The sequence below is a fragment of the Parus major genome, chromosome 4 (genome assembly GCF_001522545.3).
Source record: "Parus major isolate Abel chromosome 4, Parus_major1.1, whole genome shotgun sequence".
Taxonomy (NCBI): Eukaryota; Metazoa; Chordata; class Aves; order Passeriformes; family Paridae; genus Parus; species Parus major.
The window spans coordinates 16,147,858-16,175,555 of NC_031771.1; the positions used below are offsets into that span (position 1 = coordinate 16,147,858).

At 42.4% G+C, this 27,698-nt stretch overlaps 1 protein-coding gene across 4 annotated transcripts in view; it reads right to left on the minus strand.

The window, feature by feature from the left end:
* FAM13A (family with sequence similarity 13 member A) overlaps positions 1 to 27,698 on the minus strand; it is a 152,497-nt gene that overhangs the window by 115,242 nt on the left and 9,557 nt on the right. For 3 of the 4 annotated variants that reach the window (XM_015623916.2, XM_015623914.2, XM_015623913.2), the window contains exon 2: positions 1,901 to 2,090. In XM_015623916.2, coding sequence (XP_015479402.1) covers positions 1,901 to 2,090 — 190 coding nt within the window. Of the gene's footprint in view, positions 1 to 1,900; positions 2,091 to 4,638; positions 4,685 to 27,698 lie in introns of those variants that run through there. The other variant, XM_015623915.3, reaches the window with a different exon arrangement.

Here is a 27,698-nt window from a genome sequence, read left to right on the forward strand (position 1 = left end):
TTTTTTCTCTAGAACACTTTCACCACAAAAATTCTGCCTTTCTAATACTGTGTCTATAGACCTGCTTGTTCTTCCTCAGAAGCTTAACACTAAGAGGATCGAATATGTATTGTTTTCATCAGTTCACACTAGGCATCAAGGAACTGCTATCTGACAGAATGCTTCCAGTCCAGGAAATCAATTTTGAGGCAGCAGAGTTTGTAGAGAAAAATAATCTCCTTTATTGGACTAGAAGACAAACTGCTCTAGTAAGGAGAAAAAAAATGGACAAGCACTCAAACATTTTACATGACTTATGTGAGATACTGCTGGCAGAGTTTGTATTCCTGCATTCACAACAAAATGCATTCTCATGTGACATGCTGTGCTGCCATCTCGAGGGCAGAAAACACCTCATCACATTAAAGATTTTCGTTTATGAAGCACTAGTTGAGTAAAGGCCACAGCCCTCACACAGATCTTCCCCCTCTCCCACTCATTTATGGAGATAAAGAGAGGCTAGAACATCCTGAAAACAGTAGTTAGAAACTACCAAATACAGTACAGGGAAATTTGGCTTCATCTATAAATTTAGAAATATGCAGCTTAATGCAAACTTAGTTTAAGAAAGTAGCTGCCCAGCAGTCAGCTCAGCCTGGGTGATGGGACCTTTGTTAAAAATGCCTTCACAGTTAACCTTGCCACTAATTCAGAAAACAAACCTTACATAGACATGGGACACCAATTTCAACACCTTTCCATATAAGAGGGGATCTTTGAGATCTTGCTTGCATTTTTGAGAAAAAGAATAGCCTTTATCTTTATCAGGGCCAGACAATCAACTTGGCATTCAGATGCCCAGCTAATCTTGCTGCAGAGTAAAAAACTTGGCTTGTTTAGTCCATGTTTGGGACACAGTCGTGTGGGATTCCAATCTTTTTGGAATCCCACACGACTGTATGGGATCTTTTGGAACACAGAGCACAGCCCACAACTTGCAGTCAAGAGTGTCTGTCAGTTTCTGGTTTTGATTAAACTCTAAATGATGGAAATCTTTTTTAATTTTTTTTTCTCTTCCAGTGTCCTAGCAAGCCACTCTAAGGCAGGTTGAAGAAGATCAAGCAAGATGCTGCTGTGTAAAGGTAGGATCATGTTTTAAATTTGCACCGTACCTTAATCCCAGCTAATTTTCAAGCTATGTTTGCATCTATGAGTTTCTGAGCATCTATCAAGATGCAGTCATAGACTCTAAGCCTCTACAATTTGATTATCATTACTGAGCAGCTAATAGAAAAACCTTAGGGTTAAACCAGATGCAGCTCCTTAGAAGATGAAATTACCACCACAAAACCTTTTCTATTGTTGACCAAATGCCATGCAAGACACCTGTGCACCAGTGGTGCTGTAGGTTTCTGCAAGGAGATGTATTTCAATAACAGGAACTAAAGTCCCTTTAAATGAATGCAAAGAGAAGCTAAGAACTGAACATCTACTTTCTTGAGGGGATTAATAATAACTGGAATATATCTGAAAACCTGTAAGAACATGTATTCCTTTTCAGTAATATTCTCTGACAGCATGTGTGTGTATGTGTGTGCCGTGACTATACAGAGAAAGTGTTAAAAACAAATGTTTTGCATCTGGAAGATGACACAAATCTTCACAAATGGAATACATTCCATTTATAAACTGAACAGCGTGTTTACAAGTGTGCTGCTACCTAACACTGTAGTTCACCTTTATAAACATACTGAGAAGTAAGTTCAGTATCAAGGCAGAAAAAAAAAAGAAAAAAAAGCAGCAAACCACATACAGTAACATTCTTTGCCTGTGGTTCATGCCACAAAAAACCCACATTCTTCCCTTTGAAGAGTCTTCCATAAAGAATGTTACTAAGGAGAAGTGACTCCACTAAGCTTACCATGCTGGGTGAGGTACTCCACTATATTCCACACAACTATCGGGATTCCATTTTTGCTCAGTCCCTGCTGCTGGAGCTCCAGAAGACTCACACCAAACACCTTTGGACAGGTTGTTTCCCTCTGCTTGTTCAGAGGAAGCACAGCTATCTTTTTCATGTCCTCCTTCAGTCTCACAGCCGATTTGCTTTGCTTAAAGGAGCAGAAGGAAGAAAAACATGCATTAGTCACATTTGCTGAAGAAGGTTGTGGTGTGGTCACAACACAAGCACATCCATCAAAAATGGCTTTTACGCTCCAGCACAAGGGTTTTGCCCCACTTCATTTTAATACACAGGAAAAATCCTCTGTGAAGTATGAAAGTAAAAATGAACTGAGAAAACACTAGAAGAGGAACAAGAATGTAGGTAGTCTGTAGGTACGGGAGAAAGACTTTTGCAGACAAGCTTGTCACTAGAACAACAAGTAACTGGGAATAAGCAAGCAGAAGACTGCTGTGTTAACTCAAGAAAATCACATGGGTTACAAAAGCAACTGGACAAACACAGACAATCCAAATACACCACCAGTAGCTCAGCTTGTCTCCAGGATGCCTGTCAGGGCAGTACTCTGGAGAAGGTTCATTACACTCTTCTTCCAAATACTGTTTCCTAGGGATTCATTTTGGCTACTATCAGGTGAGATAGATCCTTATGAAATATTTTCTGTTGTGTTTAGTATCTTCTAAGTCTGAAATTTAATTACTGAGGTTTTAAGGTTAGGAAGGGGACTATGTAATCGAATCACACATAACAAGGGGGGTGGAAAACCCACTGCACAATAAACCCTTAATCCCATAGGTTCTTCTGGAGGCACAACACTCTCACAAGTTTTGAGTTGCAGTGAGAGAGAAACCATGGGAGGATAGTTAATAAAACCCAGGGGAATAAAACAATATACGATTAATTTATAGCACTGATAATAGGCAGAAATCTTAATCAGCCTACAGGATTGCACATTTGGGAAGACAGTTCAAGGCAGAGCAGCAGCATTACCCCACTACAGTTGGGTGCAATCACTCTGCAGGAACTGGGAGCCACTGCTACCAGAGTTCAATCTGTTTAAGAAGGCCACCACTGGCATGGTGCTTAAAAATAAACTTATTCCTACTGTGTTTCATCAACAAACTGGTAGTAGAAACTGTACACATGGAGAATACTGTATAGTAACACAGAAAAGTGCTCAGACTCTAGCCTAAGTCTTGACACTTCACTGAGACAGACTTTATCACAGCATACATATTTTATTTTAAACAAGCCTTTAAAATCCCTTCACTGGAGACACAATATTTTTACAGTAGTCTGTAAGCAACATGAACATCTGCTGTTTTGCTATTAAGCATGACTGTCCTTTCAGATATAAAATGATCTGGCAGTTCACTCACTTAGCTGTGCTTTTCCCATTAAACAGTTATCTGAAGCATATGTGTGCTCTACGGTCCCAGGTCCTACACAACACTCGTGTGATATTTACAGAAGATGTTGCTTATATAAACATCACAAGTATGTTTTACTATTTGTGAAACAGAACCGCAATATAGCACTGACCATCTTATAAATATTTATAATGAACAGTAAATTCACCAGTGTTTGAACTAAAATTTGACTAACATTAAAATACCACATCTCTTTTAAAAAGACATGTTCCCATTCAAGATTAAATAAATAATAAACAATATTTATTCCAGGAAGAGACATGACAAGGGAAAAATCATGTAGACTAGGTTGAATTCAGAAGACAGCAAAAATCCTTTGAGCACTTTCTGAACAGCTGTGATGCTCAGTGAGCTTTTCCAATTAAGGCCTTCAATTAGCTTCACAATCTTGCTCAGTTACAGGTTCCCAGCCTGTTTCAACATTTGAAAACCTGAGTCACTGAGCTGGATTTACTTGGGGAAACTCACAATTTAAATCCGCTTGAGAACCGACAGACATTGCCATGTCCAGAGAAACAAGAGGAAATTTTTGAGCTTGTTTCAAGATCTGAAGAGGCTGTGCTAACTAGGAACAAAAAAATTATGCGGTTATCCAAAATACACATCTAACCAAAATCAAAATAAAACCATCCCCTCAAAACAGCTCTGAAACAAAGAGTTCAGTGTTACGTTGCCTTATAGATGGAAGATCTGACTTTACCCAGGGAAAACGTGTCCAAGTATTAATGCCACTGTTGCTGATTTCCAAAACTGGGAAAGCAACTTAATCATCCTTGCACGATGCCGCCAAAAAGTGCCGCCCAGACACTTGGAAAAAAAGCTATTTATACGCCACAGGGACGCACTTTTACAGCTCATCCAACAACTTTAACGCAGGCAACGCGGCAGCGCAGTTGCTCTCTGGGTTTCAAAAAAAAATTAAATAAAAAAAGGGGGGGAGGGGAGGAAAAACGTAAAGAAAACCGCCTGGAATCGCCTTTACGAATCTCTGCATTTCCCAAGCGAGCAGCAGCTGCCGAGCGGGAAGAAGGAGAAAGAAAGAAAGAGAAAGAAGAAGAAAGAAGGAGAGAACAGATGGAGAGCGCCCGGGACACGGAGAAGGCGGCGGGCCCGGACCGGCCTCCCTTGCCCCGGCCCCGCGAGGGACCCCGGCGGAGGGCGGGGGCAGGAGAGGCTGATCCAGCCGCCATCCAGCCGCTCCCGGCCCCGCTCCGCCGGCAGCGCCGCCCCGCTCCCGTGCCCGTCCCGCCGCCTGCCCCTACTCACGCGTACGGCCAGCGCCCCGGCCCCCATGCCGGCTGCCGCTCCGCCCCGGCCGCCCGCCCTCGCTGCTCCCGCCGGGGCCCTGCCGCCCGCAGCCCCGGCCCCGAGGTGCCGCCCGCCGCCCCGGCCCGCCCCGCCGCCCGCGGGGGGAGCGGAGTCGGGCCCCCGCCTCCCGCCGGAGCGGCCCGGAGGGCTCGACGGGGGTGGGTCTGCCTCCCGGAGCTGCCCCGGGTCGTGGCGGGCGGAGCGCGGGCCCCGCGGCTGCACCGAGCGGCCCCCGGGCATCGCCGAGGCCCCGGGCCGCGCAGCCCGGACCTGCCGCTCGGTAGCGGGGCGGGGAGCGGAGCGGCTCCGCTGGCGTGCGAGCGGGGCTCGGGCAGAGCCGCTGAGCCCAGTAACGTTAGCGGGGTGCGGGGGAACCGCAACCGCGCCCGCCACAAGGGCGAACGGAGCCGGGCGGCGGGGCCTGGAGCCCGGGCAGCCGCGCCGAACGAAGCCCTCTGTGCCACGGCACGGCCGCGGCCCTGCTGAGCAGGATGCGGTGAAACACTTGGCCTGAGTCTGGAAAGCGTGAAGCGGTCCAAGCATCGCCCCCCGTTATCGTTTTCCGTCTAGGGATGTGTTGGTGAAATAGAGAAAGGTTAAAGCGAAAAGCGGAGGGGAGGACACCCCACACGGCTAGCGACTGCCAGCCGGCACGGCACAGCAGTGGCGAGGAATGTATTTTCCCCAGTGCCCTGCTCCAGGTCACTGCCGCCCGCCCGGAAGCAGTGTTTGTCCTAGAAATTCAAATTACGCTTCAAACCAGAACTGGGGAGTTGTGGCTTTTGACCTTTTTTGTGGGAGAAAAGCACAACACACACTTTACCCATGCTATCCACTTAGATGTAAGCAGGGCCTGAGCATCGGGATAGGAGGGAAGGTCTTTGGAAAGTGCCTCTCAGAAATACTCGACTCTGGCACAGGGACAAAAGAAAGTCTAGCCAAGTAGAGAAAAGGAGAGGAAGAAGAGCGATCTCTTTCATGTTCAGTTTCTGTTTTCCTCTCTAAGCCACTCTAACCCAAAATTGCATCTTCCCCAGTTGATAAGTTTACAGAAGTTAGACTTAGTTAGCACTGATGTTTTAATTTCACTTTAGGACTCAAAGTGAATTGATATAACATCCTCCCTCCTCTAGCCCCCTTTTTACTGTAAGCCTCTAACTTGTTTTTCACATGAATCACACACAGCCTTTTTCTTCTTAGTCCTAAATGCAGCTTCACCGGGAAAACCAATGGTGTGCTTCAAACCGGGATCCAGAGAGGGAATGACGAGAATCTGCAACTCCTTGGAGACTGCAATGGGGGGGTGAAGAGTTCAAACATGAACCCCAGCAGTGAACAGCAGCTATGGCAATAAGGTTTTTATAAATACATCTTTGAGAGGTAGCAGGTACATACTAGTTCTATAAAAAGCATGACCAGAAATCAAGCTTTAGCATATCAGATCCTAGGAAGTCACACTTTCTGCCAAGCCACTAGAGCACTTGGGGCTATGATAGGCTGGCCACTTTTCTCTGTGTTGATAATGACACTTTGGTACTGGCTTAAAGTCCTGAGAGAGCTGAAGGCCAGTTACTTGTTTCCTGTGTGGCAGAAGAACCAAACCCAGACTGAAACTTCCACAATTGCCTTTGTTCCCTCCTGACATTAGAGAAGACCAACAGCCCCTGTGCAGGACAGAGAAAGATTTACCTAAACCTTTCTTAACCCCAGCCCAGAATTAAATGGATTCCTTCCTGTACCTTCCACCCTTCCCACAGAGACATATTTCTATATATCCTGATTTTCTTCTCCCTGCAGTGAAGCACCACCCTTTATGGTGACTCTTCAAAAAAAAAAAAAAGGTGATGAGTGGGGAACAGCAGTATGTGCTTCTGGTGCCACAGAAATCAGCTAAGATGCTGTGGTATTTGACTCTAGGTTGCACTTTACTCAGAAAACCTTCACTATTTTCCTGCAGAAAATTCAGAAAATCATTAGAAAACAAAAAATCAGGAAGAGTCGTGCCTATTACAGAGAAGCAGAAAATTCCCCAAACCCAACAACAAAGAGCACACCTCTGTGTACAGCTCCCATTATGCTATTTAATGTTTTCTGTCTAAGATGTTGGATCAAACAACTGTCTCTTCCCTTTTCTACTCTTGAGGAATGTAGCATTGCATGTACAGGACAACCACAGGATGAATATTTATGCAGCTTATCATAGAGTATGTCTAGAGCCATGAGAGCTCAAATCAGAGCAAAGGCATTGTGAAAGACTGGTGAAAAGTCAGTGAGACCCATAAGTTGTGTATAGCTGGCTTTTATCATAATTATGCCCACCTACCTTGGGTCACACAGTTGTTCTCTGTAGTTCTCCACTATGTTGTTAGATTTGTGTAAGAGTAGCTCGATGGCTTTTTAACATGCCTGTCTTTTCAGGGCAGCCAACAGAATAAATTCACTAGCTGAGATACATCCCTCCATCATCTTCTCTCTATTTCCACATAACTGATAAATGATAATGTAAAAGCATTGCAAAGAACAGGCTAATCATGCAATGAAAAAAAAAAGGAAAAAAAAATTTCTTCCCTTCCACTTGTTTACAAATAAGGCATTTAACCTCAGATTTTGTAACAACATTCCCAGAGGGGAAGAAGAGCTGGGGTAGTGCTAGAAGTTCAAAGGAACTGCCTCGAAGCTCTTCTGTAAATGATGCAATATATTGCTTTAACCTGATTATTATTCATCATTTCCACAGTGACAGCAGAATTCAACACCCATTTCATAAGAGTAAGAACAGGCTTCTGTGAAATAAATAATTGCTGCCAGCCCTTATTGCATCCTTGATCATTACTCTGTTCCTTCCTGGCTAGCCCAAATAGCCAGCCCCAGGAGACTTGCTCTGACTTTCAGGGCAGTCATGGGAAGGTCAGCCCAGCTAAACATGGGCCTTACTCTGGTAAGACCTGGCAGCTACAGGTGAGAGCAAGAACCAAAACCATAATCCAGAAGCAGCTGGATATTGCCAGACCAACACATGAAAGAGAGTAGGTTTAGATTAGATATTAGGATAAACTCTTTACCATGAGGGTGTTGATATGCTGAAATAGGGTGCTCAGAGAAATTGTGGATGCTCTGTTCCTGCAAGTGTTTGAGGCCAGGTTGGATGGAGTTGTGAGCAATCTGGTGTCACTGCCTGTGGCAGGGGTGTTGAAACTATGTGATCCTTGAGGGCTCTTCCAATCCAGGACATTCTATGATCTGGCTGAGAGATTAGTCTGTCATTGAGTCACTAACTACCTCTTATCCAAAAAGCAGTAACAGGACACCATTTCTTAGAGAAAAAAAAAAAAAAAAAAAGGCATGCAATAAAAAGCATGTGATTCACTTCAATCAAGACATCTGTGGGAAGGTTTTTAGAGTCAAAATAAGGATGACTTTCCCCGGGATGTTGTTCTTGTAAATGAATGAAACATTTTAAATATCTAAAACTAGTATTAATAAGAGGTGGTGGTGGTTTTTCTTTTGTGAACATGTGTTCATGGCTACCTTGCATTTCTGCATGAAAACCAGAAAGTGAAAGGGACTAGAAACTATCTTGTTTTCCCTTCATTGTGTTGTCCAAATGAAAAAAAAAAAAAAACACCAAAATCCACTGGGCAGCAAATGGAAAACAGAAAATTAAACCAAACATTTTTGAGAACTCTCTTACTGAAAAATGGGGCAGAGATTTATTGTGAGACTCTTCCAATATAAACCCTACAAAAATGTCAGGTTGATTTTTTAATGTCTTCACCTTTGTCCTTCAAGGCAGGGGAAGGATGTAGAAGGAGAAATCTGATTTGATAGTTATAATTCTAAAGCAAGAAAACAAATTGTTCTTGAAATGCAATTTGCAATTTTATCAAGCCTGAATAACACTGTTCTGCAGCTCAGTATTATTTTGTTATTTATGACATCCCACTTTATTAATGCAAAATTTTCTTTAGAAAAGGCAGTATTTGTTGGAGGCAGTCATTACAAGTGACTTCTTTGAATGTTTGAGTACTCTGAACGATGAATCATCACCAACATCACTGCAAAAGGAATCAGTGGTGATAAATAGGAAAAGAGGATTTATATATAAATTACTTTTTATTGTAGGTCAGCAATAAAAATACCTACATTTGGAAATAGTATTGGGGGCAGGGGAGAGTGATTAGAGCCACTCACAAAGATATCAGTGGTCCCAAGTTGGCAATAAAATGATGCATCACCTCATAACATGGATGATGAAAAATGGAATTTTGTGGGCTCAGGTCCCTTTTATCCTCCCTTTATGTGTGCAAGACTGAGTAAATGCTGGCTAAATGAAGGGCTGAGCATGCTGAACACTTGTCTTTAGCTCAGAAGGGTTGGGAGGCTTCATTACACCAACATACAGAAAAGAGGATATGTATGTGACATAATATTTCCTACCAAACCTTTCAGGGACTGCCCATTGTTACGTTATGAAATAAAGTCTGTTAATCATTTCAGCCAAGCTGCCACCACTGCCAGCTAAACTTCAGACCTGCAGATCTGCAGGGGCCTTCCCTGGCCACATTTTAGCCTGGATTTCTTCCCTTGACCACTTGGGACAGAACATTTGTAGATATTTGATGACTCTTGAAGTTGAAAACAGAAAATAAAGCAGCTTATAGGACTGATTTAACTGACTGAATCAATAGCCAGCTATTATCTGACTAATCATTAGCTGACTAATCTCCACTTAGTGACACACAGGTATTTTTAGAGAGAGGTTTGCCTCTTACCTGTAATGTTGCTGTAATGATTTAAAATTTGTCATGGATTTGCAAGGAGTTCAAATTGTTTATGGCCAACTACATCACAGAGGTGTTTTGATTTCAGCAAAGATAAGAGTTTTTTCTCCCAGATCCCAGTATCATTCAATAATATAAAATTAATTAAGAATTAATATATCTTGCGAGTTTGCATGCTCTAAATAATAGCAACAAGAGGAGGTCCCTGAGCGGGCAAGGATTATGGAGATTCATCCCTGCAGGAGAAGGGTGTTCATACATGGCCTAAACTCGGGCTTGCATCCCCATCTTGTGGCAGAAGGAGATGGGTGCAAGGAGCAAAAGGAAAATCACACCGCAGCCGGGAATGAATGTACAGGGAAAATCCTCAGCTCGGTAATTGCTGCCACACCGTTTCTAATCTCACACCTCACCAGTACCCCTGCCTCATCAATAAAAGAGACTCAAGGAAAATCTTATCTTAGTATAAAAAACAAAACAACACAAAAAAACCCAAAAACCAAAAACCAACCAACAAACAAAAAACAAAACAAAAACAAAGCAATAAAAAATCCCAACTAACTAACAAACCTACAAAAAAACCCACCCCAAACCGACACCACACCCCAAAATACTTGTTTCTAAAATCTCAGCACAACTGCATTCTGAAGATTTTTTACTTGGTGTATAAAGTGTCTCCATCCCAGCACTGTGCCAGCCAGAAATGCACTTGCCATACTTTAGGAACAGCATCCTCTACTCAATCCTGTTTTAGCAGGGGAAACGTGAACTTAATTCCACTAATTTTATGGACTGCTGGTAAATTTTGGGTCAGGTCTGTAAGTAAAAACCAAGAAAAAAAAAACCCAACAAAAAAATCAAACCAAAACCAGAAAAGCACAACAAAACAACAATAAAACCCCAACAAGACATGGGAAGATCAGAGTGGCAGCTATTGTAACAAACCTACAGCAGAATAATAGCACTTCACTAGAAAGCCTGTGAGAATAATGACAAACTTTACAAGCAGATAAGGAATGGTTATTCCCTCTTTCTCTCCCCATCTCAGCCCCTACCTCAGGTTGTGAGTCAGCCTTAGCAATTAAATTGTTGAAGAACAATAGCTGTAAAAGAAGAGAGAGCAGCATTTCTACCCTATCCCACAATGAGCTACACTATCCTAAAAATTATGTGTGGTGAAACCTGCACACATTTTTAAAAGCAGGCAGATCCAGGCAGCAGCTGGCAGGACTGCAGCATGCTCAAATATACATAGGATCTCCATGGGATGAGTGTGGCAGCCTGTGCTGCTGTTCAGACACACCTCTGGGAATATTAATGGGATTGCTACACTATTCAAAACCCTTAAAATTTTCTCTCTGCTTCTTGGCCTACAACATCATCCAGTCTCTGTGTCTGGCTACACCTCTGTGCCTAGTGCACTCCAGGAACCCTAATTTAGATGGATTGAGACCCCACTAGAATCTGGCTGTGTATGGGGCAATGTTGTGGGAGCTCAGCTAACAGACAGTATTGAGGCAGCCTTAGCCAGAAGTGAAGATTTAGGCTTAAGTCAACTATAAAGAGAATCTGAGCTCTTGAATCTGGGCTTGACTTTGTGAAAATGTTGCAACACAGGCCTCTGTGTGAGATGCTGCTGTTTGTAGAGTTCAAGACACTCCAGGCAACAGTCAGAAAGCAGGGAAGAATTCCCAGCATTCCCCAGGGAGATAAATGAGGTAAAAGTAATAAAAACAAGAGGAAAATAATTTATTTATTTATTTCCCTATCATATTCTGGTAAAGGAAATCTCTTCAGTATTACACAGCAGAAAAGGTTCATCTTTGAGCGACCAGCTACACATGACAGCCCAAGTTTTCTCTTTTTTTTTTTTCTGAAATATCATTTTTTATGGTTATGAGCTTAATCTTGCAGCATGTTTTAGGAAGAGCTGGCAGCTGTGCCCCCACTGCAGCGTGTCCAGGGCACAGCTGGCAGCAAAAGCAACACAAAGCAACTAGGGCCTGCTGCTCAGAGAAGGCAAGACATTTTGCTCTTCATTAACTCTCTGTTTCTCAGCACCTCTCTGCACTACAGATTTAGTAGCAATTTTTGAAATGAGGGAAATACATCCACAAAACATAGACCTTTGCCATGATTGCTGCAAGTTAACTTGGTGGCCTCAAAGATGAAGTACCAGCTGTCAAATTACAGCTGTCAGAGTCATTCACCCCCTTTAAAAGGTAACTGTGAGGAAGAAGTACCTTGCACATGTCTCCCAGCTCAAAATATTGTGAAGTCCTACCCACAGTGGACCATGGCTATGAGCATTGATTCCTGTGTCAGAAAACTTTGTTTTTATTGGCTTTGAACATTGCAAAAGGTGCAATATGAGTAGAAGTTGCCTCTGAACAGCCAAGACAGAGGTAACTGAAATCATGTCTCTTATTACGGGGTAAAATGAAGCATCATCAATAGGAGAGAAATGCGTAGGCTGGGACTAAATAAAACTGCTCTACATTTGGTGTTTTGTTGCCTTGACAGTACAAGTCTGTGTAAATAACAACAAAAAAAAAAATATCTCTGAGTACCAGACTGGATGGAGCCACATCTGATGCTGGGAAAGGATCCTGCCCATTAATTTGTGTGAGCAGAGAAGACTACATGACAGGATTTGGGCATTGGAGACAAACCACTCGAGGGAATTTGCACTTAGGCTCCATGGTGGAAACATAAAACACTTGCAAATCTGACCCTGCTTTAGGAATTTCTGCTCCATGAAGAGTTTGTCATTCCCCACAAGGAGGGCAAAAGTCATCCTGCACGGTAAAGCTCTGAGGCCATATTGTGGCCACCCAGCTGCTTGCAGAGGATAAGAAGAAAGATCTTGTGCCAGCTGTTATTGCTCAACAAGTTGGGTTTAATTATATTTTTAGTTTATCAGGCCTTTACCAAGTGTGTAAAATAATCACTTTGGCAGTGAATGGCATTTTCCAAGTTGATTTACTGCAAAAATCAGCATCCCAGTTGAAGCCAGCTCAAAAGGCCTTCAGAAAGCAACATGTAACAAGACCATTGATTACATATTCTGGTTGGAAACTGTGCATCCTGGATCCAAGAAAAATTCAGTCACTCCACATTTTGTGAATCTTATATTTTCCAGGTTTCACAGGACTATTTGACTGCCTGGAAGGCTGGTGCCAAGGAGAGATCTAGAGCTCAGCAGATTCCCAGCAGGAAGAAACAAAGGAGAGTTAATCAGAGTAAGTTTTTATCAGTAACATATTAGCACACACCATTTTGGCTAAAAAGCTATTATTTCAAGTCTGAAATTTCCCCACCACATCTGATTTTCCAGCCAGATGATTCCTTCTCCTATCTTCTTCTTTAGCTCAAACTCCAGGATCTGTTTTGGCTGCAGCATGACAGTGAACCCTGATGAAAATCCTAGGATCTGTAATATGCTGTGTTTCCAGCTGAATCAAAGAAATATCAGCTGTGCTGTTTGAGGTATGGCCTCAAAACACTCACTGTGTTCAGTCCTACTTCATGAAACATTAATCTGATGAAGACAAATGCAGAAAAGAACCAGTAGGATCAGGGAGGAGAAAATTCAGTTTCATATTGGAAAATGAAGACTGGAAAATATGATTGTTTACTGCTACAGTACAATAAAAACTCCAGAGAGAGGAAAGAGTTGTAATTTATGGAACATTAGCAAAAAGTGAAACTGGCCCATGTGGTTTGTGAATAACTTCAGGGTGGAAATAAAAAAAATATTCAAAACCTACTCAGGATCTGAAGTAGCCTTTTGTATGGAGGAATAAAGGCCAGAAACTTAATTAGGCTGAAGGTGGGTTATCTGATGGGAATGTTGCTGCAGTCAGAAGCAATTCTGGAGATCCAGTAGATTTTTTTCCCATCCGTGGTTCAAGGGGAGGCCTGATAGGGAAAATACATGATATGGCAAATTTGGGTCACACTGTTTTACAGGAACTGAGTTTCCAGATTGATTTTTTTTTTTAGTTTGGGACTTTCCCTTTTCCAGCAAAAGAAGACTTAGGGGAAGCAGACACACTCCACAAACATGCTCATTTGGTCAAGAAGATGTTTCCCACTGAGAATTTCATCTGTAAATTTACAAGTAGCCCCTGCACTAATATCTGCTTGCATTTAAACCCCTTGGGCAATGGCCTCCTCTCCTTATTTCTTCAGTGTCAAACACCCTTGGCAAGACAGATAAAGAATGACCATGTGAGGGAAGTAGGGAGTCCATCCAGCTTGTGCCATCTCCCCTTTCCATGGGCTGTCTGTGAGACGAGAGGGCAGGGAGTGACCCTGATGCACTCAGCAGCTGGGTTGGAGCAGGAAATGCTGCAAAGATGTAAACCATACAATGAACCTGACCATACAAAACTCAAACATGACTTTGCAATGCACAAGTTCTTAATGAAATAAAGCTGAATGAAAGGGTACAATAATAAATAACAATGAACAATTGCTTTCAATAAACCAGCCAAGTGTTGTGGTGGATGAAACAGGAGGCATCTCAGGAACCCAGGCTATACTGAAAATCATGTAATTATTTGAAAAAATAATTACATTCCAAGAGGAGAAAAAGTAGGATTGAAAAGCTTGGTTTTTTTTTTTTTTTTCAATGATTCCATTACAAAATTGTTCTATTTAAGAAGAAATCAAGTGTTATCCACTGCATCTGAACCCTTCTGTCCTACCTGCCTGTTCTCTCATCCTGTGAGTTACAGATCTCTGTATATCTTATGTATGTGCAATAACGAATTTTCTTCCTGGAGAAGATGAATCCTTTGTCAGGTCTTCCACATTTTTGCCACCTACAAGTCTTTTGGGAAATGCTGTTCAACAAGCTTGAGTTAGCAGAGAATTCAGCTCAGCTCTTTCACAAAGCTTTTTAAGAGCTTGATTATCAGCAAGATGTGCAGGGGGTGCTCAGCCACATTCATTTCATGATCTTACACTGCCCAGACCTCAGGAGTTCTGAGTACAGTGCATAATTTTGGTTTGTACCCCAGCTCCTTTGCAATGTCAGCTAGCCAAAAAAAATAAAAGAATCATTCCTGCATGCATAGACACACACACTGTGTTCTTCCTGCTGCAGAAAGAAAGGATTCTTCCTGCCTAGGAATTTCTGTGGAGAAGCAGTGGAGACAGCAGCCCTCCTCCAGTGTGTCCTTGCTTGTCACAGCCTGGCCAAACAAAAAAGAATGTGCACAGATCTCACTCAGACATGACTGATTGCTCCGATTTACCCTTGTGGGTTTTGTTGAATTTTAGGTTTTTTGTTTGTTTGGGTTTTGTTTTATGTTTTTGGGGTTTTTTTCCCACACCCTTCTTTTTCTGCTGTAGCTGCCAACTGGACAACTGATTTAGTGTTTTTGCTGGCTCAGAGGCTGTAAGGTCATTTTTACTGTATTGCTCCCACACAGTGCCTAATGATTTGGAGTCACAGCACCCTTGCCTATAACAGGGAACATAAAGCAGTGGGAATGACTGACACTTGCTGGGCCTGTCCTGAATGGAAACAGGATAGTCTCCATTAACTGATAATTGTGTTTACATTTCACAGCCCATAGGGGTATTAAGGGTCATACAGGCATCAGACAAGGTCAGTGAAAACAGCAGTTTGGAGTAAATGAAACAATTATAAAGCCCAGTTTTCTTGAGCAGTTGTATTAACCATGACAGGAGTGGAGCACAATCCCCATTTCCCAGTGAAGGAATAGATGCATCCTGCAGTGCCCTTCCGGCAAGGCCTCCATAAGCTTTTGCAATTTTTGCTCCCAGAATTATGAATTTAAGTACCCTGTAGATACATATAACACAGCAGTTCTGGCACTGGGAATGCTAAATCAACAGTGAAAAGCCAACACAGCATACAGAGGTACCTAACAGTGCAGGATCACAGTGCACTACTCACTCCAGTGTGTGGACTTCACCCTCTCGGGATCTGTCTTCATCAGTCCCCTTAGAGTAGGGTCAGGATTCAGAGGAGGAGAAAGCAGCAACAAGGTGATTTTATTGGCCCTGTCCTGCTGTGAGTACTTGCTAATAATTGCTTTCATTACATAACACAGCACACACGATGGCAGGTCTCATCTATCCAGCCTCATGGGTTTGCCCATACTCTGTTCTTTCCCTACCCAAACAGCTTCTTCCTTTCCCACTGTTCAAAGTGGTGTGCCAAAAAAGGTTGCTCCCCACTACCAGCACAGGGGTCTCAGAGAAAATTTACAGGTCACTGCCAAAAGACTGAAGATATTTTCACCTGTCAGGAGTACAAAGTAGAGGTTTGGAGTTTGCCTTGGAGCAACTAAGCTGATCTTTGCTGTCAATTGCTTTTTACAGAGATTGGCAATGGACAGAAACAGGCACCCATCAGGAACTGAAAGCAAACGCTCTCCTGAGGAGAGAAGCACCAGGGCTCTGCCTGCCAGCTCAGGGCCATGGGGAGGAAATCACCTTTATCAAGGCACCCTGATTCATGGGCAGCCAAATTAATGACGTGAAGGCTAACAGGTCCTATGATAATTCCAATTAAATGCATTTGTGTTTAAGGATCTCACAAGACAACAGCAGAGAGGGACTGGAGAAAGGTACTGAGCTGAAAAATAGGCTGTGTATGCTGGTGGGGAGGAAAGGAAGGTGCAAGATGGGGAAGCGGGAAGAGTGAGGTCTTGCCAAGCCCAGGAACTACTCAATGACAAACTTTCCTCCTGTTGCCTACAGTGAACATCCAAGTGCTTCAGAAGTGCTGAAATACTTCACAAGCACTTGTCAGTGGTTTAGACGTGTTGAATCATAGGTTAACCAGTAAATTGATGAGTACAAGTAGGATCCCTGACCTTCCCAAGGACTAAGGTGCTTGTTCACATCATCACTGCTGCCCCATCAGACTGTTGCTACAGTTAAGCCAATAAAAACACTTCAGTTTTTCAGTAAGCTTCATAATTCCTGTTCAAATATAGTCCTGAGTGTCTTGTAAGCACAGAAATTTTCTTCTCCTATTTCACAATAGATATGAAGCTGTCTAATCTTGAAATCCAGACAGAATTGATATGTTTTTCAACTGCTTGATGATTTGGCTTGGCTTTGCTTTTTCTTTTTTACTTTTCTGTTTAGCAGATCTTCAAACTGCTGAGACTTACTGACTTTGTTATGGCATAAATTTATACAACACCCCCAAATTCTGCAGCAAAAAGAACACTGTTTAATCTGCATCACTCAGAACTGAGAAGGAGCTTTAAGGAGGGCTGTCTGTACAGCTTTAACTTGACCCCAAACGCAGATACATCATTATATAGTCCTTAATGACACAATTACACAGTATTTTTCTTCAGAGAACCCCTTGGCAATTTACCACATGAGGCGTGTTTTCATCTTTGCTGCTGAGTGTCTCACCCTGAGCCTTGTGCTGGACAATCAGGCTGGAGTATTTCCTGCAGAAGATTCAGTCAGGGGAGCAAAAGGAATGAACCCCTCTGTTCACCCCAGCACTTGCCCTAACCACAATCACTGCTGAATTCAGACATTTTTTTATGCCAGAGTGTGGGGAGCCTGGGAGATATTAGGTTCCTATGACTTGGCTGAGGAAGGGAAAGAGGTAATTTTCATGCCCTCCTGCAGGGTTAATACACTTGTAGGCTCACACCAGTATCTCCCCCTTAAAATCCATGTCCATACCCCCAGGTGTCCTTGGCTCTGCAGTACTGGAAACAACTGCTTTTGTCTGGTACTCATTCCCATGTTGATGCTGGCCATTTAGAATTATTCTGTTTCCTTGCCTATGATTTTTTTTTTTCTTTTAAATCTTTCAGTTCCCTGGGGCAGAGCAGTGGCTCTGTGAATGCTGGAGAACAACTTGCAGCAGCGTGAGAAATTGAATTCCTTGTAAAAAAAAAATTAGATTTCTAAGTGAGACATCCTGTCCTGGAACAACAGAAAAAAAAAAAAAAGAAAAAAAAAGAAAAAGCTAAACAGAGGAACAAGAAAAGTTTGTTCTTTTTAGCAAGAGGGTAAAGCTGGAGTGCATAATAAGGAGGTTCCTTTCCAAAATCAGGGGTGGGGCTGGAGCATCCAGGGACCTTGAAAACACTCTCTTTGGGATAAAACTCCCTTTTTGTGGACTAGAAAAGGGATTAGGACTCTGAAGAGCCAAGAGGTCCAAAGTCTCATGGTACCCTGGGAGGAGAAAAGAAATTAAAGATTGCATAGTTTGCAGATTGCCATTAATCTGACCTGTGCAAAGGACAGGGATCTTGTCATCCCCCAAAGTTCAGGCAGCTATTCAGACTGTGCACTGTTATAGCCTCCTGTTTAAACATGTAAGTTGCATTGTTAATAAAATGCACAAGGGCTTGTATCAGCTCATGATTATAGTCTGGGTTAGCTGATGAAGAGATTAAATGCTCAGAGATCCATGTCTCCTTATCTGGCTTAGTATCCAGGAGCATCCACTGCTTGTATGTTGGGAATGGGAGAAAGGGAATGTTGTGGTTTTGCAGAGGGGCAGACACAGTGGGTTGGCAGGGAAGATGACAAAGTGATACTGGCCCCCTTAAGTTGGCTTAAGGTCTAACAAAGGTAGGTGGAGAGGACTTGGCATAGCGCTGGAAGGAAGAGTATTCCTGGTATTTGTTACTAAATCAGATAGGATGCTTTGGTGACACACATCTGAAAAGAGGGCCCCAACAGCTTTGAAATAGACCTGCAGAGCACTAATGCCATGCAGACTCACAGCAGATTGCCTGCCTTGAAACACGGGTAGATGCAGTGCCTCTCTAGCATCACTGCTGCCAGGAGATGAGGAGAAAAACCTCTTTAGGTGCTCTTTTCTCATTTTACTAGTTACCTCTGCTGTTATAATGCAGATCTTGTGTCCTGCTACCCCAAAGGCAGTAGATGGTGCTATTGATAGCACTACTAATGCATATGTTAATCGAGTAAAAGTATCCCTAGATGAACAATACTAAATGCTTGTGTTTTCCTCATATTCATCATCTCAAGGAACCTCAAGGCACTTGCCAAAATTTAAGACCTGGATTTTTATGTCGGTTCATGTTCAACCTGAGCGCAGCCACTCTTGTGTGAGCCCACAGACCCTGCTCTAGAGAGAAGACAGAAGACTGATGGTGAATGGCAAAGAGCCTTGCTACTCCAAGTCCCACTGAGGCTTGAAAGATAATTTCAGGAAGAAGGATGCAAACAAGTGAGGCTGGAATCTGGCAGGGCTAGTATAAATCAAACTAATCTCAGTTTTACAAGAGAGCCCTTAACAACTTGAGGTCAGGTTACCATCTCCATTATCTCTTGGGAAGAGATGTTCTCAAAAGCCAGCACTGATTACCCTGTTGGCACATGGTAGCTACTCTGCTGCTTCTCAGAATGGGAACCTGTGATCTTGGACCCATTACAATAATTGACTGTTATTAGTCACAAAGTAGCAGCTTAGGCAAAAGCCATGGTTCCCAGGGGGGAAGAGATGGTGCAAAGATACAGCTCTTGCCGGAAACAATTTACAAATGCAACTGCTCCACCCTGAGAAATTAAATTACATAAGCAGTATCACAAAGCTGGCAACACTGATTTCTGACTCCAGATCAGTCATATTTCCAGGAACAAACTAAACTCCTTTTGCACCCTGTACAAAGTTGTCATTACAGTCACAACTCATGCATCCTAACAGAGATGTTAACAAAGGAACTGGCCAAACACAAAGCAAAGTGTCCCCAAGGATGCTGAACTAGCCGACTTAGCAAGACATTCAGCAGTGTGCTTTGTGTTATCAGGCTTTGTGGAAAACATCTGATGCCTCATAAAACCAAGAGTCAAATTTCTATAGCTGAAAGTGTCAGTGCTCATAGGAAAGACAGCTCCTTATCTGTGAAAAAGAGGTGCTCAGAGCCAAGAGGACTTTCAGCTTTTCTGCATATTTAAAGTCTTCGGTGTTTTAAAATCAACGTTTCAGGCTGTATACAGCCATTTTCTAAGCTCATACAAGCACACATCCAACTCTACAAAACACATGTCAAGCATGAGAACATCAGTCTGGTCCAGCTCCTGGAATTATTATCCTCTAGAATTATTTTCTATAATTTTCCCTTGTCAGCAGCAATTCTTTACATTGATCTTTTGAATGTGTACAACTTTTTACTCTGTATATGTCTCAGAGAAGATTTAAATAGCAGCAGATTGAAGCAGTTTGAAGCCTTCCATATAGATGGAAATTAAAGGTCCATTTCCCAAAGCTTTTAAATACTTGCTTAACTTTGGGCATATGAGCAATGCTATTAAGCAAAGGGATATTCATGTGTCTTGTTGTACTGCTGCACAACAGCTGGATGACAATACAAATTGCTCAAGTGACATTCATGAGATTACATGTTTTCTTAAAAAAATAAACCTACAAGAGGAACATTACTTGGCAACACATTTTAGGAAGGGAATGAGGACCTGGTGACAAAGAACACAGAACCCTGAAGAACAGAGTGTGTTTTGTCTCACTCTTTACAGGTTAGACCACCCTTAAATAATCCAAGACCCTGAGACCTGGAAACTGGAGCAAGGAAGAATTAGCTGTGGTGGAAAAGGATCAGGTTAGGGGATATTTAAACAAATTGGACATAGGTTAGATGGGTTGCACCCACAAGAACTGAATGCACTAGCAGGTAGTATGACAGCAAGGCTACTCTTGGTGATATTTGAAAGGCTGTGTTCCTTGGAGGAGGCTCCTGAGAATGGGAAGAAGGAAAATTTCATTTCTGTCTTCAAGAAAGGCCATAAAGGGGATCTGGCCTGAACTGCCAGGCTCAGAGTCATGATCACAAAATCCAGCTGTGGCATGAAGCCCAGCTGGAGGCCAGTCACTGGTGCTGCATCCCAGGAGAGGGTGCTGAGGTCAGTACTGTTAAACATTTTAATGAATGATTTTCATGACAGGGCAGAATCTACCCTTAAGAAGTTTGCTAATGATCCAAAACTGAGAGGAGTGGCTGATACTCAGGAGGCTTGTGCTGTCATCCAGGGGGAACTCAACAGGCAGGCAAAATGGGCTGAACAAAACCTCATGCAGTTCAACAAGGCACAGTGCAGACTCCTCCTGCATCTGGGGAGAAACATTCCTACACATCAGTACCTGGTGGGGGCCAAGTGTTTGTAAAGCAGCTGTACAGCAAAGGACGTGGAGATCCTGGTGGACACCAAGCTGACCATAAGTTATCATCATGCCCTTGCAACAACGAAGCCCACCAAATTCTTCAAGAGAAATTACAAGGAGCATTGCCAGCAGGTTGTAATCCTTCCTCTAGCACTGGTGAGACACATATGAAGTGCTGAGTCCAGCCCTGGGCTCCCCATACAAGGAAAATATGGATTTGCTGGAGTGAAACCTGGGGATGGGCCAGAAGGTGATGAAGGGAATGGACTGTCTGTCATACAAGGAGAAACTGCGAGCTAGGTGTGTACAACCTCAAAAAGAGACAGCTGAGGGAGGAACTCATCAATGTGTAAAAATATCTGGTATGGGGGGAAGGGATAGAGAAAGTGTAGCCCAACTCTACTCAGTGCTATCCAATAGGCACAAATGTAAGTGGATAAAATCCCATTCAACTACAGAATGAGACATACTTTTTTCCCCTTCCTGTGAGAGAGGTCAAACACTGGCACAGGTTCCCCAGAGAGGTTCCTCCATCATTGCTGGTACTCAAAACCCAACTGGACATGGCCTTGAGAAACCTCCTCTAGCTGACTCTGCTCTGAGCTTGGATGTTGATCTCAGCAGACAGTCCAGCAGCAGCTGCCACAGATCTCATGCTAAAATCAGATTTACATTGAGATTTTTCATCTTACTTTTCCTGGTGAGTAAAATAAAACTTTTAAAGTATAGCAGTGCAGCTGCCTTATTCAGCTCAACCATGAAATAATAGTCATTACAATATACTCAAGCCAAAGGCACTAACAGCCAATTATCCTACAAGTGGTGGTTTCTGCAGAGCTAACCTTTTAGTCTTTACTCTTTTTCCAATGCTAGTGTGCTTACATTGGAATCTAAATGGACAGTATTGGTTCAAGTCTAAAATGTCTAAATAAAAGATACAGCCTAGCACAATGGAGTTACATCTGCTTTCTCTTTTTTAACTTCTGCCTCCAAGGTTACAGGAACACTAAAAACACCTGCTCTCCTGCAAAAGCCCTTTCTGTTGCCAACTAAATTGTTGCTCTAAGTAAGGCCTGCTCCATAGTTTCCTCTTTTGTCCCAAAAGCAGAAAATGCATTTTAAACTTGCAGCGTACGCCAGTGAACCTCCTGGAACACTTATGGTTCCTCTAGTGCGGGCCAAGCCATATTAGCACCAAGATGCTGGGAAGCCTAAACACTCTTAGAAATATTGACTATGCTGGTGAATCAAAGACTGAGTTACACAGGTCTGACTAATCATCAGTCTTCTGCAGACAAAGGAGATTCGCTGACCTCTCTCACCATCCAGGGGAAGTGTTTAAATGATCAAGTAAACAAAATTTGCAGGAAAGAAAAAAAGGAAGGTTGCTGTGGAAAATAACCCAGTATTAGTATTTGACAGACTTTAATGACTACCATCAAACTCATTTCAGCCATATTCCAGTCATGCCAGTTCAGTTCAGATGTTAATTCTAACATCTTCCTGGTATAGTGGTGGCCTTAAAAGTACTAGGTTTACAGTTGGACTCTATGATCTTAAGGGGCTTTTTCAACCTAAATGACTCCATGATCTATAGTATAATGAGTGCACACATACTCTGTTATTGTCAGTGCTAAAGTTTGCAGCAGCAGAAATGTCAAACTAGTATCTTGGCAATCTCCGCATTTGCAAAAAATTACTTAAATCAATATTTACTTCTTCAAGAATCAAACCCAGGAACATCTACAGACCAAGGGAAAACAAGAAATGTTGGTAACATGTACAGAAAAGCCTGTCACTAGACAATCATATGAACAGCTTCATTTTCCCATTAGGAGCTGGCACAGGAGTCATCCACCATTACTTGTTGCAGAGTTGCTCATGATTTTGCTATACTACAGCCACAGAAACCAGACGCTCCAAACAGCAGCTCTCACTCCTACCGTATGGAGGTGACCATTCTACAAGGAGGAGACTTCATCTGGTACCACCAACATTGCTTTCTTTTATTGGAACCTCAAGCAGTGTTGAGATCAAGTCAGTAAAATTGGTTTTCTTCACCTTGGAACTTACAGGCCAAAATCTGTTGCTGTTTTAAGTTACCTTTCACTTTAGAAAGTATCATTGTTGTGAACATTGTCCTTATTTTCCACTTAGTTCAAACAAGAGGTGAAAGTTGGGAAAAATTTCTGCCAGGTTTAGTTTGTCTTTTAAAACATTTTTTCCTTCTGCATTCCCAGCAATAGATACAAACCAGAACAAAAGGAAGGGCCAGGCTGAGCCCCACTCTTACAATTGGCACACAAACATGCTCATTAACCAAATGCATTGTATCTGACTCTGCTGACAGCACAGAGCAGAAGCTGAATCACAGCTGAGCCGGGCTAGACAGAGCCTGAATTTGATGTAGTAGATGTTTGTCGAGTCAGTCCAGCAACATAAAAACCTGTTTTCTAACTCTGTGTCAGGAGTTACAGTCTGAGAGGAGCAACCTGCCAGGTACTAAATGAGAACAGTACTGAGGTTCACAATAGGAAACCAACAAAACTTCTGATCAGCACAAAAATATCATCAGTGGGGTGTTTTACCACTTGTTGATTTGTCTTCAAAAGTTTTTATCTAATTTTTAGCTGGTAATTTCTATAGAAAGAAGGCTAGGACTGAAGTTTCCTGCAGCAAATGAAGGAGAATTTGGAGAAGCATTACTGAGCCCACATGTCACCCTTTCACAGAATACAAATAATGATTTGACAGTATTTGAAGTGTTCAAAGCAGCTTTGCTGTTACATACAGTATTTTACCACATCCTAATTACAAGTTTCTGGATCACTTGGCTAGTTGCAAAAAATCCTACAGGCATAAAAATCAGAAAAGAGAGGTAAATAGTTTATATGTGTTGTCGTGAAGATGATGGCACTTTTGGTGATGTTTCAAGTATTTCAGATAGGCAGTACTGACACAAAGTTACTCAATGGAAAACGAAAGAGGAATAGCTCAGATTATTACTTTATATACCCATTGGACACACTTTCCACTGAACCATGAAGTTAATCTCTTCTTATCAATGCTGATTTATTACCACTTTTGCCTGCAAGAGCACATGTCTAAAACATTAAATTACAGTATTATTTGCTCTTTCAACAGCCAAACCAAAGGCCAAAATACCAGGTTTGGATGACACCGACCTCCCACAGCTGCTCCCAGGTATTGATGCTATGTGAACAAAATGAGAACGAGTTGGGAGTGAGCAGAACCTCTATAACCTTGGAGGGCTTTTGCATCAATCACTTCACAACTTTAAATGCCAAATATTTAAAAATCAGCAATGAAGGTGTTTGCACTCCCAGCCCACTGCAGCCAGTGTCTCTTGTTTCCAGGATGGGAGAGAAAATTGAAGCACTGCCAGACTGCACCTGTAGAAAATTTTAGCAGTTCTTGATATCTTGCTTGTGTAACTCATTTAGAAAGAAGAGTTCTTAAACATCTGCTAGCTGTTCAACATTTTCCTGGACTGAATGGTTTGGTAGCATTTGCATTCTGCAGTCAAATCATACTTCTCCCACTAAAAAACCCACCAACTTCTCTCTCTACTTGGTTTGTGCAAGAGATTCTATTGCTAACACACATGGTCTAGTTCAAATAGAAGTAACAGGACTTCTAAGGCCTTCAAACCGAGGCATTAGAACTAAATATGTCTTTAAATCCTTCTTGGACCAGACCTGAAAACCTGTGGAAAGATTTAGGAAAATCATGTTGACAGTAAAACAACCTAAGCCACCATGAAGGAGTAAAGAGTCTGATTTGGTAATAATGAGAAAAGGTCTGAGCTCTGTTTATACTATTTACCTCTGTTGAGTTAAAATCATAAGAGACTTGTAATTTTGCTTTGGGTTCCTCTATCACAGTAAAACATTTTGTCTGGTTTCAAATTCAGATACAATAGTGGACAGGCAGTGCTGATAGATGGCTCTTGTGCTATTACAAGACACCCGTCACACATATGATTAATACATTAAATAATATAATATTTTATATATATATAATATATAATACAACACAACATATTATCATATATTATTTGTCAGGGCACTTATTTGTCACTCTGAGCTTCATGCTGAGGTGTCAGAGGTCCTCAGGGACCACAGTGATGGCTTTTTGCTCTGGGACCCACATGTTGTCCAGCCTAGCCTGCTGCTGGAGGAATGTGTTACTCAGATGATGTGCTGCTGCCCACCTGCAAACACAGCAGGACAGACACCTGAAGACTGTCCCTGTAGGATGCTTCTGACAAGGTATCCTGCTTTTTAGCTGGGCCTCAAAGTTGGCATAAACTTGTTTCTGATGGGTTTCTTTCTGCTGGGGATTTAGAGAGAAAAACAACATGATCCTCAAGGAAAAAAATCTTGTGAAATCAATATATAAATATAAACACTGAGCAGAATGTTTGCTCCTCGTGTATCCATTTCTGGCCTTTCAAGGCCCTACTTACCAGAAAGAATAACATTACAAATTAATCTAAATGCAGCTGTCTGAGACCTCAGTTTCAGCATAGTGAAAAGCTGCCTGGTGAAAATGATGGGCTTGCTGTTACTTACGCCCTCCTTAAAATTGCTATTTTCATAGTACATTTTCACTGCAAGACATTTATTCTTTACAAAGATTTGGCAGATAGGAACAAAACTAGGTATTAAAGCACTGGGATAACTTCATTAATTCCCTGAAGGGAGTGGTGCAGAGCAGACCCTCATAGCTTATGCTTTAAATCCAACACTAAAAACACAGTCTCAGCTGGTCCTTTAAAAAAAAACTAAAAAAGCTAATCCATAATGACTTGTCAAGACTCGCAGGACTCCCTTTTATTCTTCTCCTTTATCCCTGAATCTGGGTACATCTGAGGAGGTAAAAATATGCTCTTAAAACCTTAAACTAGCATACGTTCACTCATCTAATTATTTCTACATGTAACATAAGGTGCAGCTAACAGTAAATTTAAGGAGAATTGAAGGTACTGCTTAGAGCTAAGGCAGCAGTGCACTTTTTCCTTGTCATTGAAACAAACTGCAAAAAATGGACACTGATGATCAAGTAATGTTTGATGATCAAGTAATGCCACTGCAGAGTGGCAGTATAATTCAGCCATGAAATAGTCTTCCACATACAATCATGGATGACAGCCACCTCCCCTGCAACAAGCTGAAGACCTGCTGTAAAAGACAGGAAGCTTTAAAAATCAGAAGGCAGAAACTAGGAGACACTGAAAAACTACAGAAGAAATGCTTGACCTTGAAACAATAATGACTTCTCCTGATGAGGAGCTCTCTTGCTTCCACATGCACAATCCTCTAATTGCTTAAACATCCAGACCCTGAGCACTCATGCCCTCAGAGCTGCCAAAAAGCCCATTACTCCCTGTATCTCAAGTCGGGTGTAAAAAATACCCAGGAGACAAAACTGGTGCTTTAACATCTCCCGATGATGTTGCATGCATAGAGACAAAAGACCCACTGATGTAAACTGTTTGCCCCATCCCTCCACCTGCTTTAAGTGACTATACAGGCAATGCCAGCTCTGTCTCCACAGCTGGGCTGTTTCTTATCAGTCCAGATGCCTCAAGCTGTTATTAGCTATTATGTTATTGATCATGATTATCTCTCAGACACATCTTCAGAGAGAGGCTTGAATTTGCAGATGTTCTCTGCCTCTCAAACCATCTCTGCTTGAACAGACCCATGAAATTTGGAATGCCAAATACCCATTACCATAGACTTTCACTACAATTAACTCCCTGACAACACGTGGTGAAGGGAATGAGCTGCCCTCAAAGCACTGCTGGAGATGTAACGTGCTCATCCAGAGCAGTGGACTGCCAGCTGAAAAGTTAACCTAATCTACATTGATGAGAATGGGATGAAAAGGTCATTTGATGGTGACTAGCAACACCCCAAGCCTTCTGTTCAGTGTTATTAGCAACCCCATGCATAGTAGCTATGAGGAGCTTCCTTTGCCTTCCTGGTAAGATCACATTGCTGGACTGGGTTTACATGGAGAAGTGCATGTGTTAACCAGGCACAAAACTGCCATCATGTAAGAATGCAGCCTTTCCCAAAGCAGAGGGGAAGCAACAGGACCCCAAGGCACAGCCATGTAGCCACAGCAGTGTTTTTGGGCCCTGCACGTGCTGAGGAAGGAAACTCCCAAGAGACTCCAGGAACCAGAGGGAGCTGAGGTGATAGGCTCTGCCTCTGCCAGCTGGGGTTGTGAAAATCATATCCAGATGTGGAAACAGCTACAGCAAACCAGAAACTCCCCCAGTCACTCCTGAATATAAACACTATGACAAGAAAAACAACTAACTAAATCAACAGCACTTCAGTAGAGGGTGGCATTAAGAGCTCTGTCAGCTTCTCATGAGTGACTGTGTTCAGGTAACAGCAAGGTCACTCAGGAGGAAAGGGCCCCTTTACACCAGGAACTGTACAGCCTGGGGTGGTTTCCCTACACCTCTCCAAATCTGCAGTCCCAGGAAGGCTGTAACAAAACAGAACAGTGAAACAAAACAACTTGAGGTGAAAAAATAGTCAATAAATTCAGCTCTGTTAACTCTGAACATGGAATTTCTCACAAAGGCTTGGTTAAATTCAGTCTCAAGATGTATGCCTAACCTCCTCCAAAATGGACAAAGCTCACTCTACCTACAGGACAGCGGTCAAGATTCAGGTGTATGGAGTTATTCAGATTCAAAGTTAATTCATCAGCAGCTATAAAGGACTGAAGGCTTTGTTGAAGTCAATAGCACCATATTCATTAACTCCAATTGATAATTTGGCCCTTAGGGCTTGATTCTAACACAAATCTTTAATCAACTAAAAGCCAACATGAGAAGCTGCAGATGCATTTGTGGACAGCCCATTGATTAGAACAGGAAGAAAGAGGTGATTTTTCCACATATGTTTAACAGCTATGCTTTTTTATTGTTTTCAAATTCGACTCAGTCAAACCCAATATGACTCTTCAGAGGAAGCTACATAAACCGGCGTCCCTGCCCTTTAATACAAAAGGACAATGCAGTG